This window comes from Bos grunniens, chromosome 1 (genome assembly GCF_055505025.1).
Source record: "Bos grunniens cultivar Pamir isolate PY7600 chromosome 1, Bosgru_T2T1.0, whole genome shotgun sequence".
Taxonomy (NCBI): domain Eukaryota; kingdom Metazoa; phylum Chordata; class Mammalia; order Artiodactyla; family Bovidae; genus Bos; species Bos grunniens.
Window position 1 is genome coordinate 24,342,206 of NC_141165.1, and position 17,916 is coordinate 24,360,121.

The 17,916-nt window shown below is 38.5% G+C and overlaps 1 protein-coding gene across 11 annotated transcripts in view; it reads left to right on the plus strand.

Annotated features, from left to right (window-relative positions):
- The window catches only part of PPP2R3A (protein phosphatase 2 regulatory subunit B''alpha), a 233,838-nt gene that overhangs the window by 119,171 nt on the left and 96,751 nt on the right, over positions 1 to 17,916 (plus strand). For all 11 annotated transcript variants that reach the window (XM_086353829.1, XM_086354208.1, XM_086354553.1 and 8 more), the window contains one exon: positions 14,598 to 14,672. In XM_086353829.1, the coding sequence (XP_086209955.1) occupies positions 14,598 to 14,672 (75 nt within the window). The remainder of the gene's footprint in view (positions 1 to 14,597; positions 14,673 to 17,916) is intronic.

Genomic DNA, 17,916 nt, shown 5'->3' on the forward strand with positions numbered 1-17,916 from the left:
AGCTAATAAGCCAAAAAAGGAAATAAAAGAATTATAAAGCACACTCAGTTACCCCAAATGGAGGCAGAAATGGAAGGACAAAAGGAACAAAGGCTGGATGGGATAAGAGGTTTAAACCTAACCATATCAATAGTCACCTATAAGTGGCGTGCATATCCCTCAAAGGCAAATGTTAGACAAAAATACCAAGACCTAAAATAGTATTAGACAAAAAAAAACAAGACCCAAAGATTAGACAAAAAACCAAGACCCTGAAAGAAACATAAAGACACAAACAGGTTTAAAAGTGAAAGGGGAGGAAAATATATATATCATACTAACACTAATCAAAAGAAGGCTCTTGAAGAAATGCAAATCAAAACTATAATGAGGTATAACCTCACACCAGTCAGAATGGCTATTAAAAAGTCTACAGATATCAAATGCTGGAGAAGGTGTGGAGAAAAGGAAACCCTCCTCCACTGTGGTGGGAATGTAGATTGGTACAGCTAGTGTGGAATGCAGTACAAAGGTTACTCAGAAAACTAAAAGTAGAGCTGCCAGCAGTCCACTGTTGGGCACATATTTGGAAGACAAAAACTCTTAACTTGAAAAGATACATGCACCCCAGTGTTCAAAGCAGGACTGTTTACAGTTGCCAATACATGGAAGCAACCTAAATGTCCATTGGCAGAGGAATGGATAAAGAAGATATATATAATGGAGTGAAGTAATGTCATTTGCATCGATATAGATGGACCTAGAGATCATCATACTCATGAAGTAAGTCAGATAAAGATGGATATCATATGCTGTCACTTGTATGTAGAATCTTAAAAAATGATACAAATGAACTTATTTAGAAACAGACTCACAGACATAGAAAACAAATTTATGGTTGAAGGGGAACCAAGGCAGAGGGGGGGATAAATTAGGAGCTTTGGATTAATAGATACACATACTATATATAAAGTAGATACACAACAAGGACCTACTCTATGGCACAGAGAACTGTATTCAGTATCTTGTAATAACCTACAATGCAGAAGAATCTGAAAAAGGATATATTATATAATATATATAAAATAAGTAACAAGGATATACTGTAAAGCACAGGGAATGATGGCCATTTTCTGGTAATAATCTATAATGGAATATAATCTGCAAAAATTCTGAAACTAACATAACACTGTAGATCAACTATACTTCAACAAAAAATTAAATGAAAAAAATAGCTGATACAAATGTGTAAAATAAATGTCTATATTCTAAAAGATAAAGAGATAAAAGACAGGACCATTATAGTTGTTGTTTAGTTGCTTAGTCTTATCTGACTCTTTTGCAACCCCATGATCTGTAGCCTGCCAGGCTCCTCTGTCGATGGGATTTCCCAGGCAAAAATGATGGAGTGGGTTGCCATTTCCTTCTCCAGGGGATCCTCCTGACCCAGGGCTTGAACTTGTGTCTCCTACATTGTAGTTGTCTCCTGTATTGCAGGCGGATTCTTTACCACTAGCCACTAGGGAAGCCCCAAACAGGAAAACGTTAATTCTCACTAGAAATCAAAGAAATGTAAATGAAAGTAGTCTGAAGATAACAATTTACACATTCTAAAAGGACCCGCCAAAAAGTTGAATGTTAATATCCAATGATGGTGAAGTTGCCCAGAAATTGACTCATACATTCATTTACAGCCATATTGTTCCCACCCTTTAGCCAGAAGTGTTATGGCTAAGAACTCAAGAAAGAAATAATTTGGCAAAAGCAGAAAAATCCCTCCACATTCTTCTGATTTCTGAATGTTGGAACTCCCAGGGCTGACCCCTCCGACACCTCTTTTCCATGCACACACTGTTTGGAGGATCTCACCTATATACCCAGACCTGTCTCCTCATGGATCTGCAAGAAGAAAGCAGACCCCAGTAGAGATTTCCCAGTGGGCAGGGAGTGGAGGATTTTGAAGGCACTTCAAGGGCTCTGAACTCAGTCAAAAGGGCTATGAAGACAGGGGGCCAGAGAGAACCCCAAAGCAAGTTTCATCAAGATATTAATTTCTTACATTGTTAATAGCCAAATGTCCCAGGCTTTATCTGCTGGGGGGTAAGGATGAGGTCCCCAGGAATTCTCTCACTGCAGTACCCCTCAGCTTTCCTGCAGGCCCCCAGAGTTCATGTGCCTTGACACCCACCTCCAAAGTCTGGGAATTATTTTTGCAAGGTAACCCATTCATATTTTGACTTCTTCACTGAAGTCCATGTAAGGGAGCAAAATTTGCCTCCCAAAATATCTAGATGTAATTATTTCAAGCTGAAAACAATCGAAGCCCAAAAAACTCAGAAAAAACCTTGACCATCTCCCTAGCTGCCTAAAAAAATTTAGATAGAGGACCTCTTCCTGGAACAGAGTGATCAGAGCAATCAGCAGAAATCTCTGCAAAGAATATGCACAAAGTATGGTGAGTGAAACTGAGCAGGGCCTAGAGATCACAGTCCACTCTGTGTCCTCCTGTCCTGTTGTTTGCCCAGCAAACCTTTGTTTATCAAACATTGCTTTTCCATCTTCACGTGAAGTGCTTTCCTCCCCTTTGAAGTCCCAAACCACCACCTCCAACATCCACTAGTGTCTCTAGCTGAAGATGGCATTTAAAGTAAGAGCTTTGGCCATTTTGCCTACTTACTCAGTTTTCCTGGGTCTCTCCCATGTGTACACATTATTAAACTTCTGTTTAATTTTTTGCCTGTTAAAAGAAAACTCTTATAAATAAATGGGAGGCTTTCTATGCTCATGGATTGAAAGACTTACTGTTTCTAAATGCCCATACTGTCCAGAGCAATCTATAGATCAATGTAACCTCTATCAAAATCCCAGCAGTTCCATTCTGCTGTTCCCTGGCAGGTACCATTTCTGTTCTCTGCCTCTATGAGTTTGACTATTTTAGATACCCTATATAAGCGGAATCATGGAGAAGTTGCTCAGTGAGTATAAAGTCTCAGTTATGCAAGACAAGTACGTTCTAGAGATCCGTTGTACAACATAGTGCCTCCTGTCATTAACAATACTGTGTTGTGCCCTTGAATTTTTGTTAGACGGTAGATTTCATGTTAAGTATTATCAAAAAACAAACAAAAAAAGGAGAAGCACAAGGAAAGTGCTGGAGATGATGGATATATCTGTTACCTTGATTGCAGCAGTGGTTTCCTAAGGTATGTGCATTTATCCAGACTCAGATAATTGTATATATGTACAGTTTTTGTATATCAATTATTCCTCAATAAAGTTGTTTTAAAATACCAGTGGTATTTTTACAGAAGTGGAAAAAACAGTTCTAAAATTCATATGGAAGTTCGAAGGACTTGGAATAGCCAAAACAATCCTGTAAAAGGAGAATAAAGCTGAAGTCTCACACTTTATGACTTCAAAACATATTACAAAGACACAGCAGTCAAAACAGGATGGTACTGGCATAAATACAGACATGTAGACCAATGGAACAGAATAGAGAACCCAGAAATCAAATTCTTGCTTATATGGTCAAATGATCTTCAGTGTTGCCAAGAGTAACAGTGAGGAAAAGATAATCTCCAACAAATGGTGTCAGGAAAACTGAATATTCATATGCAAAGAAAGAAGTTAGACCACATCTCATAGCATGTACAAAAATTAAAATGGATTAAAGACCTAAACATAAAACCTCAAACTATATACCTTTTAGAAGAAAACATAGGGAGAAACTTTATGATACTAGTTTTGACAATGATTTTTATGGGTATGACACCAAAACCACAGATAACAAAAGCAAAAGACAACATGGGATTATATCAAATTTTAAATTTATATAATCTGGCTACTATCCAGATTATATAAAGAACTCCTGTGACTCAGTAACAACAAACAAGTAAACAAGTAACCTGAATTTGAAACAACCAAAGGACTTGGATAAACACTTCTCCAAAGAAGATAAAATGTCACATAAGCATATGAAAAGATGTTCAATATCATTAGGCAGGGGAATACAAATTAAAACCACAATGAGATACCACCTCACACCCATTAAGATGGCTACTGTTTGTTTTTTTTAAGTGTTGGTAAGGATGTGGAGAAACTAGAATACTGTTAAGAATGTAAAATGGTATAGCCACTATGGAAAATAAAACAGAAGTTCCATATGATCATCAGTACTACTCCTGGGTATACATCCAAAAGAATCGAAAGCAGAATCTCAAAGAGATGTGTACATCAGTGTTGATAGCAGCATTATTCACTCTAGCCAAGAGGTGGAAGTGATGTAAGTGTCCATCAATGGATGAATGGATTAAGAAAATGTGGTGTGTATATATATACAACAGAATATTGTTTCCCTTTTTAAAAAAGAGGAATTCTGTCACATGAAGCGATAGATTAATCTTGAGAACGTTATGCTAAGGGAAATCAGCCAGTCACAAAAAGATGTATACTGCGTGACTCCACTTATGAGGAATCTAAAGTGGTCAAATGCAGACAAATAGAAGAATAGTGGTTTCCAGGGGCTGGAGGGAGGATGAAGTCAGAGTTCGTGGTGTGATGAGTGTAGCGTTTCAGTCATGCAGGACTGAGTTGGATGGCAAGTGGGTAGAATCTGGTGATGTCCCAGATTGTGCAAGTGATTGACAGTATTGTAGTCTGTTGTAGTCTGTTAACTATAGTTATTTGCACCCCAAAATATCTGGATGTAATTGTTTCAAGCTGAAAACAATCGAAGCCCAAGTGATTGACAATACTGTACTGTAGGTGATTGTGCAAGTGATTGACAGTATTGTACTCTACACTTGTAAATTGTTGGGAGGATGAATCCTATGTTTTCTCTGCCACGAAAAGAAAAGAAAAGGCTGGGTCTATATTAATGTCAAAGTAATTTTTAGAGAATATTGCTGGGGAATGGTAAAGGGGTCAGTTTATCAGGAGGATATAACAATTCTAAATGTTTATACACCTAATAACAGAACTTCAGAATGCATGCAGCAAAATCCAATAGAACTGCAAGGATAAATCCACAATTATAGTTGTAGATTTCCATGTGCTGCTCTTAATAATGAATAGAACAAATAGAGAGAAAATCAGTAAGGATACATAGAACACTTACAAGACTATCAACCAACCTGACCTAATTGACATTTACTTTACACTTCACTGAACCACAGCAGAATACACATTCTTTTAATTTTTTCCTGTGAAATCTTTATACATCTTATTGTCTTTCCCTACATGTTATCTTTTCTACTTTATCAGTTCAGTTCAGTTCAGTCGCTGAGTCATGTCCAACTCTTTGCGACCCCATGAATCACAGCACTCCAGGCCTCCCTGTCCATCACCAACTCCCAGAGTTCACTCAAACCCACATCCATCGAGTCGGTGATGCAATCCAGCCATCTCATCCTCTGTCATCCCTTTCTCCTCTTGCCCCCAATCCCTCCCAGCATCAGAGTCTTTTCCAATGAGTCAACTCTTCACATGAGGTGGCCAAAGTACTGGAGTTTCAGCTTTAGCATCATTCCTTCCAAAGAAACCCAGGACTGATCTCCTTTAGAATGGACTGGTTGGATCTCCTTGCAGTCCAAGGGACTCTCAAGAGTCTTCTCCAACACCACAGTTCAAAAGCATCAATTCTTTGGCGCTCAGCTTTCTTCACAGTCCAACTGTCACATCCATACATGACTACTGGAAAAACCATAGCCTTGACTAAACAGACCTTTGTTGGCAAAGTACTGCCTCTGCTTTTTAATATGCTATCTAGGTTGGTCATAATTTTCCTTCCAAGGAGTAAGCGTCTTTTAATTTCCTGGCTAAAGGACACTAGGAATCTGAGTAAGAAGGTATGGGTTCAAGCATACCCTTGTCATATAGAATATACATACCTTTAACTCATACACAGAATATTTCCCAAGATAGACTATATTCTGACCATAGAATAAATCTCAACAAATTTTAAATATTCAGTTCACTAAATATGTTCTCTGACCATAATGGAATTAAATTAGAAACAATAACAGATCTGTGAAAAATTCCTAAATGTTTGATAAATAACAACTTTTAAATAACCTATGGGTCAGAGAAGAAGAAATCAAAAGGAAAATTAGGAAATATTTTGAAATGAAAATACAGCATATCAAAATTTATGGGATGCTGCTAAAGCTGTATTTAATAAGTGAGTTTAGCAAGGTTACAGATACATGATCAATATATGAAACTCAACTTTCTATATACTAGCAACACATAATTGAAAATAAAATCTTTTAAATACCATTTATAATTCTTCACCAAAATATTAAATACTTGGAAGGAAAGTTATGACCAACCTAGATAGCATATTAAAAAGCAGAAACATTATTTTGCCAACAAAGGTCCATCTAGTCAAGGCTATGGTTTTTCCAGTAGTCATGTATGGATGTGAGAGTTGGACTGTGAAGAAAGCTGAGCGCCGAAGAATTGATGCTTTTAAACTGTGGTGTTGGAGAAGACTCTTGAGAGTCCCTTGGACTGCAAGGAGATCCAACCAGTCCATCCTAAAGGAGACCAGTCCTGGGTGTTCATTGGAAGGACTGATGCTGAGGCTGAAACTCCAATACTTTGGCCACCTCATGCAAAGAGTTGACTCACTGGGAAAGACTCTGATGCTGGGAGGGATTGGGGCAAGGAGGAGAACGGGACAGCAGAGGATGAGATGGCTGGATGGCATCACCGACTCGATGCACATGAGTTTGAGTGAACTCCGGGAGTTAGTGATGGACAGGGAGGCCTGGTGTGCTGCGATTCATGGGGTCGCAAAAAGTCAGACATGACTGAGCAACTGAACTGAACTGAAACCTGTAGAAAAGAATACATTTGAATCAGTTCTAATGAGATGGATGAAACTGGAACCTATTATACAGAGTGAAGTAAGCCAGAAAGAAAAACACCAATACAGTATACTACGCATATATATGGAATTTAGAAAGATGATAACAATAACCCTGTGTACGAGACAGCAAAAGAGACACTGATGTATAGATCAGTCTTATGGACTCTGTGGGAGAGGGAGAGGGTGGGGAGATTTGGGAGAATGGCATTGAAACATGTATAATATCATGTATGAAACGAGTCGCCAGTCCAGGTTCGATGCACGATACTGGAGGCTTGGGGCTGGTGCACTGGGACGACCCAGAGGGATGGTATGGGGAGGGAGGAGGGAGGAGAGTTCAGGATGGGGAACACAGGTATACCTGTGGCGGATTCATTTCGATATTTGGCAAAACTAATACAGTATTGTAAAATTTAAAAATAAAATAAAATTTTAAAAAAAGAAGCCCAAAATAGAATATAAACAATAACAAATGAACTCTATTACAAATGGGTAACACAACTACATTAAAGAAGATAAAAGAAGATAAGGAAAGAGCTAAATAACCTTGGAAAATAATATCTTCACTGGATACTCTAAAGACGAAAGATACAAATACTGTAGTCTAGTTAGTAAATTACTTTCTCAATGGGGTAATGGTTGGCAATTCTATTAACAGTTACAAAGGAAAGGGGGAACCTTGCATTATTGAATTAAAATTATCTGTATGATTACATAGTTTTTAATACATATAGATATAGAAAAATACAAGTATATGGGTATGTATGAACTGATACACATTCATGTATTCCTAGTTGTGTCTACTAAGAGGATTCGGTAGCAATGACACCCTAGTAGTACCGAACACTCCTAGCCCCCAGATTTGGTTCCAAATACCATTCTCCAGTAAAAGGAATCAGGGCTGCTTGGAGAAAAGGTTGATTCTCAGGTGGGAGCATAGACAATATAAAATGAGCCTGTACTATTTTGTGATACCAGAAAATATGGAAGTGTTCACAAAAGGATGGGGTATGTCAGGAGGACAAAGGAGCCAACCTAACAGCTCCCAGGGACCAAAGCTAGCTCAATTTGAGCAGCAGAATAATATTAGTATTTTATGATGCTATTGATAAACTGATACAATCCAACACAATGATAGTATTGGATTATAACCCATAGAATGAAATAAATACCCATGAGTCTATACTGACATAAATTGAACAAATAAATACAAGGGAAGGACAGCTCTTCCTTATAGAAAAATTTCACTTAACAAATGTGGAGGGGATGAGGGGAAAAGCAAAGTAAACACCACTATATAAATTTGGTCAGTCAGTCAGTTCAGTCGCTCAGTCACGTCTGACTCTTTGCGACCCCATGCATCACAGCACTCCAGGCCTCCCTGTCCATCACCAGTTCCCGGAGTTCACTCAGACTCACGTCCATCGAGTCAGTGATGCCATCCAGCCATCTCATCCTCTGTCGTCCCCTTCTCCTCCTGCCCCCAATCCCTCCCAGCATCAGAGTCTTTTCCAATGAGTCAACTCTTCGCGTGAGGTGGCCAAAGTACTAGAGTTTCAGCTTTAGCATCATTCCTTCCAAAGAAATCCCAGGGCTGATCTCCTTTAGGATGGACTGGTTGGATCTCCTTGCAGTCCAAGGGACTCTCAAGAGTCTTCTCCAACACCACAGTTCAAAAGCATCAATTCTTTAGCATTCAGCTGTCTTCACAGTCTAACTCTCACATCCATACATGACCACTGAAAAAACCATAGCCTTAACTAGATGAACCTTTGTTGGCAAAGTAATGTCTCTGCTTTTGAATATGCTATCTAGGTTGGTCATAACTTTCCTTTCAAGGAGTAAGCATCTTTTAATTTCATGGCTGCAGTCACCATCTGCAGTGATTTTGGAGCCCAAAAAAATAAAGTCTGACACTGTTTCCACAGTTTCCCCATCTATTTCCCATGAAGTGATGGGACCACATGCCATGACCTTCGTTTTCTGAATGTTGAGCTTTAAGCCAACTTTTTCACTCTCCACTTTTACTTTCATCAAGAGGCTTTTGAGTTCCTCTTCACTTTCTGCCATAAGGGTGGTGTCATCTGCATATCTGAGGTTATTGATATTTCTCCCGGCAATCTTGATTCCAGTTTGTGTTTTTTCCAGTCCAGCGTTTCTCATGATGTACTCTGCATATAAGTTAAATAAGCAGGGTGACAATATACAGCCTTGATGTACTCCTTTTCCTATTTGGAACCAGTCTGTTGTTCTAAATTTGGTAAACAGCATTATAAAAATGCCACAGTCAATTTCTATAAATGGCTGCTAATATTTGTGGGCAAAAATTTACAGAGAAACAGGATACTGACAGAGTCTCAAAGTATCTCCTCCATGATATTTATCAACTGTTAAAGGAACATAATAAATTTATGGTGGCAGACCCAACAGATACCACTTTAACCAAGTATATTCAAAAATTAATACAAGTTGTAAGACCTATCAACACCACATACTCCTTGTATGACTGAAAAGGACACATCACTTCCATGGTAAATTCACTAAAAGTGTGTAACTTTAATCATAAGAAAATACCAGACATGCCACATTGAGAGACATTCTACAGAAAAACTAACCAGAACTCATTAAAGTGTCAGAAAAATGAAACATAAGGAAAGACTGAAGAACTGCCATGGATTGGGATAACAATGAGACACAAGAACTAAATGCAGTTAGGATCCTGAAACAGAAAAAAAAAGACTTCAGGGGGAAAGCTGGTAAATTTTGAATAAGATCTGTAGTTTAGTATTGCTGCTGCTGCTAAGTCGCTTCAGTCATGTCCAACTCTGTGCGACCCCAGAGACGGCAGCCCACCAGGCTCCCCCGTCCCTAGAATTCTCCAGGCAAGAACACTGGAGTGGGTTGCCATTTCCTTCTCCAATGCATGAAAGTGAAAAGTGAAAGTGAAGTCTCTCAGTCGTGTCCGACTCTTAGCGACCCCATGGACTGCAGCCCACCAGGCTCCTCCATCCGTGGGATCTTCCAGGCAAGAGCACTGGAGTGGGGTGCTATTGCCTTCTCCGGTAGTTTAGTATCAGGTTGGTACAAAAGTAACTGCGGTTTTTCATTGTGAATATTAAATCATTACAACTAGGCTCAAACACATCTTTATCAATCAAAATAGGAACCATTACAGTCAACACATTTTTGCCATCAAAAAATGTTTGTTTATTCCTGTAGCATAAAAATCTGTGCTTCAGGATTCAGTAAACTCTTGGAAAGTATTTTCTGCCTCCCGCTGGTTGTGGAAACATTTTCCTTGCAAAAAGTTGTCAAGATGCTTGAAGAAGTGGTAGTTAGTTGGCAAGAGGTCAGGTGAATAGAGCAAATGAGGCAAAACTTTGTAGCCCAATTCGTGAAACTTTTGAAGCGTTGGTTCTGCGACGTGTGGTCAAGCATTGTCATGGAGAAGAATTGGGCCCTTTCTGTTGCCCAGTACTGGCTGCAGGCATTGCAGTTTTTGGTGCATCTCATCAATTTGCTGAACATACTTCTCAGATGTAATGGTTCGCTGGGATTCAGAAGGCTATAGTGAATCATATGGGCAGCAGACCAACAGACGGTGACCATGCCTTTTTTTGGTGCAAGTTTGGTTTTGGGAAGTGCTTTGGAGCTTCTTCTTGGTCCAACCACTGAGCTGGTTATCACCGGTTGTTGTATAAAGTCCACCTTTCATCACACATCACAATTTGATCAAGAAATGTTTCATTGTTGTTGCATAGAATAGGAGAAGGCGACACTTCAACGATTTTTTTTTTCAGTCAGCTCATGAGGCAGTCATTTATCAAACTTTTTCACCCTTCCAATTTGCTTCAAATGCCGAACGACCATAGAAAGATCGATGTTGAGTTCTTCAGCAACTTCCCATGTAATTGTAAGAGGATCAGCTTCGATGGTTGCTCTCAGTTGGTCATTACCAACTTCTGATGGCTGGCCACAGTGCTCTTCATCTTCAAGGCTGTCATCTCCTTTGCAAAGCTTCTTGAACTGCCCCTGTACTGTATGTTCATTAGCAGTTCCTGGGCCAGATGTGTTGTTGACATTGGTAGTTGTCTCCACTGCTTTACAACCCATTTTGAACTTGAATAAAAAATCACTGAAATTTGCTTGTCTAACATCATTTCTGGAGTCTAAAATAAATATAAAATAAGTAATAAGTCATTAGTCATAAAGCAAGAAATGTGCATTAAGATGATAACCACTTTTATTTAAAAATGTATTCCAGTATCAAACAACAAAGTTCAACAGAGTGAAACCGCAATTACTTTTGCACCAACCCAGTATTACAACAATGTTCATTTCTTAGTTTTGATAATTGTACTGTGGTTTGTTCAGTTCAGTTCAGTCACTCAGTTGTGTCTGACTCTATGCGACCCCATGAACCGCAGCACGCTAGGCCTCCCTGTCCATCGCAAACTTCCAGAGTCCACCCAAACCCATGTCCATTGAGTCGGTGATGCCATCCAACCATCTCATCCTCTGTCGTCCCCTTCTCCTCCTGCCCTCAATCTTTCCCAGCATCAGGGTCTTTTCCAATGAGTCAGCTCTTCACATGAGGTGGCCAAAGTACTGAAGTTTCAGCCTCAGCATCAGCCCTTCCAATGAACACCCAGAACTGATCTCCTTTAGGATGGACTGGTTGGATTTCCTTGCAGTCCAAGGGACTCTCAAGAGTCTTCTCCGACACCACAGTTCAAAAGCATCAATTCTTCAGCGCTCAGCTTTCTTTCAAGTCCAACTCTCACATCCATACATGACCACTGACAAAACCATAGCCTTGACTAGACGAACCTTTGTTGGCAAAGTAATGTCTCTGCTTTTGAATATGCTGTCTAGGTTGGTCATAACTTTCCTTCCAATGAGTAAGTGTCTTTTAATTTCATGGCTGCAATCACCATCTGCAGTGATTTTGGAGGCCAGAAAAATAAGTCAGTCACTGTTTCCACTGTTTCCCCATCTATTTGCCATGAAGTGGTAGGACCGGATGCCATGATCTTAGTCTTCTGAATGTTGAGCTTTAAGCCAACTTTTTCACTCTCCTTTTTCACTTTCATCAAGAGGCTTTTAAGTTCTTCTTCACTTTCTGCCATAAGGATGGTGTCATCTGCATATCTGAGGTTATTGATATTTCTCCCAGCAATCTTGATTCCAGCTTGTGCTTCTTCCATCCCAGTGTTTCTCATGATGTACTCTGCATATAGGTTAAATAAGCAGGGTGACAACATACAGCCTTGACGAACTCCTTTTCCTATTTGGAACCAGTCTGTTGTTCCATGTCCAGTTCTAACTGTTGCTTCCTGACCTGCATACAGGTTTCTCAAGAGGCAGGTCAGTTAAGTTGTTACCACTATGAGAAGCTAGGAGAAGAACATAGGGAATCTCTCTGTAATATTTTTGTAATTTTCTGTAAGACTAAAATTATTTCCAAATAAAAATTTAAATAAGGTTCATTGGTTTTAGACTGTACTGGTAAGTACAGTCTAAATAGCTAACTGCTCTGAGGAAACAAAGAAAAGAGATGTAACTGATGTCTTTCCATTCATGACTAGCCAATTAATAGATTATTTCTGTGGTAGTATTACTGTTGCCTCTGGTTATTAAATTAACAGTAATTATCTCCATTAGATTCTCCAGACTCATTGAAAATGTTTTAAAAACCTAATTAGAAAAAAAAAAAAAACTCATTTCACATGCTAATAAGGTAATAATGCTCAAAATCCTCCAAACTAGGCTTCAGTAGTATGTGAACTGAGAACTTCCAGGATTTAAAACAAGCTGGATTTAGAAAAGGCAGAGGAACCAGAGATCAAATTGCCAACATCCCCTGGGTCATAGGAAAAGCTAGAGAATTTCAGAAAAACATCTACTTCTGTTTCATTGACTACACTAAAGCCTTTGACTGTGTAGACAACAAATAGTGGAAAAGTCTTAAAGAGATGGGAATACCAGACTACCTTACCTGCCTCCTGAGAAGCCTGTATGCAGGTCAAGAAGCAACAGAACCGGACATGGAAAAACAGACTGCTTCAAAAGGGGGAAAGGAGTTTGTCAAGGCTGTATATTGTCACCCTGCTTATTTACCTTATATGCAGAGCACATCACGCAAAATGCCAGACTGGGTGAAACACAAGCTATAATCAAGATTGCCAGGTTCAGGATGGGGAACATGTGTATGCCTGTGGTGGATTCATTTCAATATATGGCAGAACCAGTACAATATTGTAAAGTTTAAAAATAAAATAAAAAAAATAAAAATAAAAATACTTTAAATCCAAAAAAATAAAAGATTGCCAGGTGAAATAACAATAATCTCAGATACACAGATGATACTACTCTTATGGCATAAAGTGAAGAGGAACTAAAGAGCCTCTTGATGAAGGTGAAACAGGAAAGTGAAAAAGTTGACTTATAAATCAACATTCAGAAAACAAAGATCATGGCATCTGATCCCATCACTTCATGGCAAATAGATGGAGAAACAGTGGGAAACACTGACAGACTATTTTCTTGGGCTCCAAAATCATTGCAGGTGGTGACTGCATCCATGAAATTCAAAGACACTTACTCCTTGGAAGAAAAGCTATGACAAATCCAAACAGCATATTAAAAAAGCAGAGACTTTACTTTGTCAACAAAGGTCTGTATAGTCAAAGCTATGGTTTTTCCAGTAGTCATGTATGGATGTGAGAGTTGGACCATAAAGAAGGCTGAGTGCTGAAGAATTGATGCTTTTGAACTGTGGTGTTGGAGAAGACTCTTGAGAGTCCCTTGGACTGCAGGGAGATCAAACCAGTCAGTCCTAAAGGAAGTCAGTCCTGAATATTATTGGAAGGACTGATGCTGAAGCTGAAGCTCCAGTACTTTGGCCACCTGATGTGAAGAACTGACTCATTAGAAAAGACCCTGATGCTGGGAAGTATTGAAGGCAGGAGGAGAAGGGGACAACAGAGGACGAGATAGTTGGATGGCATCAATGACTCAATGGACATGAGTTTGAGCAAGCTCCAGGAGTCGGTGATGGACAGGAAGGCTGGCATGCTGCAATCCATGGGGTCTCAAAGAGTCGGATGTGACTAAGCAACTGAACAACAAAGAAAAAAAAAACTATTTCAAGGTTTTAATGTTCAAATAGTCTTCTATGAGAACAGGATATCAGATTTAAAATAAATAAAAACCTAAATTGGAAAACAGATTTATCAACACAGTGATTTTGATGAACATTAGCTGACTCACATACCTTAACATAAAGTTATTTGGCTACCAGGCTATTATTTTTTCCAGTAATTTCCCATGTCTGTAGGTTAAGAAAGAATCATTCTAGTTGGCTTCTGTCTATCCTCCTTTTTGTGTAAATTTCACTTGGCAATCCCTAACAAGATCTATGGGATGAATTTCGCTGATGTGTGTTAGAATTACAGCATGTACCTGTAAGACACTTGATTTACAAATCACCAGATATAGCCAGATTAACACTTTAACTTTCTTGAAGTATACTGTACATATCAAAGTCACACAAAAGTGTGCTTGTGAAATATTTGAGTTTAATAAAATACTAGTTAAATTTTAAGTGTATTGTTCAGTATTGTGAAACAGCAAATATGCTCAACTGGCAAGTATTGTACAAGAGTTTAAAAAAATTCAGTATGTATCTTAGGGGGTTTTTTGGTATGTTTGTTAACTTAGTTATGATTTTGTTCTTTTTCAGGATGTGGTAGATACACATCCTGGCCTCACGTTCCTGAAAGACGCTCCAGAATTCCACTCCCGGTACATCACCACGGTAGGCTGAGTCCTTTTTTGTCTTAATAAAACTCTTTTAAGTTTCCTTTTTGTCACTGCCTAGTATCTAAGCTTTTAGATCTTTATGTAGAATGGGCCATAATGATTATTTTAAATGGGAGGAAATAAAATTGAATTAATTATTTATATCTCATTCACTTCTTCTATGTGCCTAGTGCTTAAGAAGTCTCTTGTATACAAAATCTAAGTGATATACTCATTCTTTCTGGTCTCCATTAATATTGATACCCAGTTGATCTTTAGTATTTGCGAATAATACAAGAATTTTTCAACAGCCTTTTCCCAAAAAAAAAAAAGATGTTATCTAGAGTACCTCAAAATTAGAACTGAGATGATAATGAGAAATGAGTATTTATAATCAGAAAATAAATCATGTAAGAATTTAAAATAACATAATCACAGTCTCCTGTTTTGCAAGGTGTTCTCATTCCGTTTCTCATGCACAGCCTCATTCGATCAGTCACAGGCAGGGCATGCATTACGGGTGAGAGCTCACAGGCCTGCAGCTCACACTGCAGCCACACCAGGCGTTCTCTGCCCTAGCTCCCAGATTATCTGTGCAAGAATTCCACAGATGAACCTCAGGGCACACCTCACATTCACAGCCATACCCGGCTGATACGATCCCCACCTCTGGTTCAGCTCTCCCAGTAAATAGGGCAGTCTCTTCCGAGGAAGACCCTCTCCTTCTTGGGGCACTTTTTGTTGGCTATGGATTGTTGGGTTCTGTTGAATTACAGAATACTACCACTATTTTTTCTCCTGTAGGAACTTCATTATTTCCTTTTACATTGATTCTCTGCTGACATAAAACTTTATAAGACTTCATTTGAACCATAAGATGTCACTGCCATCTAAGACTGTCTTAAAAGTTGTTTTTGCTTGTAACCACAACCCGACACTAAGCTACCTCTACCACAGTCATCCTGGCCCAGCTGGTCATCCTTGTTTCTCACGTGGATTCCCTCTAATTGGTCTCCCTGCTTATACCCTCACTGCCCTACAGCCTAGTCTCCACAGAGTTATTCTTTGAAAATGTAAGTCAGATCATGTCACTCCTCTGCTCAAACCCTCCAGTGTTTCCCCATCTCATTCAGAATGAAAGCCAAAGTTCTTGCCATTATTCTCCATAACCCCCCACCCAGCCACCCACACCCTCACAATGCCCACTCTCTGTTACTTAAGCAACAGTTGTTCTCTCTGCTCCTGGAACAAGCCAAACCCACTTCTGCCTCAGGTGCTTTGTCTTTACTCTCTCCTCTGCCTGGAATGCTCTTCCTACAGATTGCTGCGTGACCCACTCCCTCACTTCATCCAGATGTGTGCTCAGACATTCCCTTCTTAATGAGACCTTCCCTGATCACCCTCTGCCTTCTTCAGCTATCTTCTCTCTCTGTCCCCTCCCTCTACTCTTCTTTTGTTTTGCTTTATTTTCCTTCTTAGTGCTATAACATCTGATATTTAAAATTTTTGTTTATTGTCCATGTCCTTCTCTATAACATAAACTCCATGAGAGGAGGGACTTCATCTATATTTAGATCCTGCTATATCTCTAATACCTGAAATAGGGCCTGGCACATAATAGATATACAGTAGGTATTTATTGAGTGAGTAAGTGAAGTTATTCATGTGTAGAATTAAGAACTCTACATGTAACCATGGTTTCAATCCCAATGAGAATTACTGGATTCTGATTGTTGACTGTTCTGTAAACTCAGAGCATATTAAAATTGAGTTGGCCAAAAAGTTTGTTCAGGCTTTTCTGTAAGATGTAACAGAAAAACCTGAACAAACTTTTTGGTCACTCAATAATGTATTAGAATCTCAAGAGATTGAAAAGATCTTGATAATCTATTCCAACATTCTGCCAATTCAGAAAATGCTCTGTATAGGAATCATTTGAATTTGTTCTTAGAGAAGATGTTAAAGATCAGAATTATGAAAGCACAAATTTTCCTTTGTACTCTTTCTAGTTTGGTATTTACTAAAGTATGATCTCCAGACCTATGATAGACTGGGATCATCTAGTGACCCCTGGTAGTTTTATGATTTCAGAATGAAAAGCCATGATACAGTTTTGTTTGCATGTAATTCACATTTTCTGAGAAATACTAGTATGTCAATCATTGACCAAGAAGAACTACATAGGGGGTACTCTTTCTACCCTCTTCTGATGCCTATGTCAGAAGCTTTCTCTATCTCCTTTATACTTTAATAAAACTTTATTACACACACACACACAAAAAAAAGAACTACATAGGTCAATTAACAGAATTCAGTTAATTTTCTGCTGACATATGCATGGTATTTGCATATTATTGTTTACTTTTTTAAATTTATACTTTATTGCTAGTATTATGCTACTTTAAAATCCCCTGTTCACAAAAATGAATCCAGTATAACTTGTTCACTTTGCTGCACAGAAGAAACTAACACAACATTGTAAACAATAAAAATTTTTTCAAGATGAATCCATTACTCAGAAGTTGTCATAAAAGTGTAAACTACTTATGATTAAATAGCGATAATGGGGCAGCTCGAAACAGCATCATAACATACGTAGTAAATTAGGTCCAACTGAGAACACAAAATGTGAATCTGTATATACTAAGATAAGTGTGACTGCTTGTTTGTGATAATCCCATACTAACATTGAAAACACCGAGGTGCCAATAAAAAAGTATCGCACTGAATAGAATTTTATTGGACTGATGGTCTGTTCTCCAGTATCTCTTCTATTATGAAATTTGGTCAGATAATGACATGAAGTCATTGAAAATTTTGTACTATATCAAAGTACAGTGAATCTTTCTATAAAAAATACAAAATAAGCTTTCTAGTATGAAATTAATGTTCTTGCTAAAGGCATAATGGTAAGCAAATTTAGAGAAGTGTCAGACTTTGCCCTGCTCATGGCAAAGACAGACAGCAGTTTTTCCAAGAGACTCACAAAGATCAGTCAGAATTAATGACAGATGTCAAAAAACAAAAATTAATGTATCATCTGACCCTACTGAATATAATTTCAGTGGCATACAGCATAGGATAATTAATAGATTTTGTTCACATGCTAGAGTTACTCAATTATTTCACTTTACAGTTGGAAGAAACTGCTGACAGCTTATGACTCAAGTATTAGCTTTTGTGTGGCACATAAATGATGAAGAAAACTGGGCAACTTTTATTTTCCATTTATCAGTGAAAACCTGTGCTACAGGAGGAAA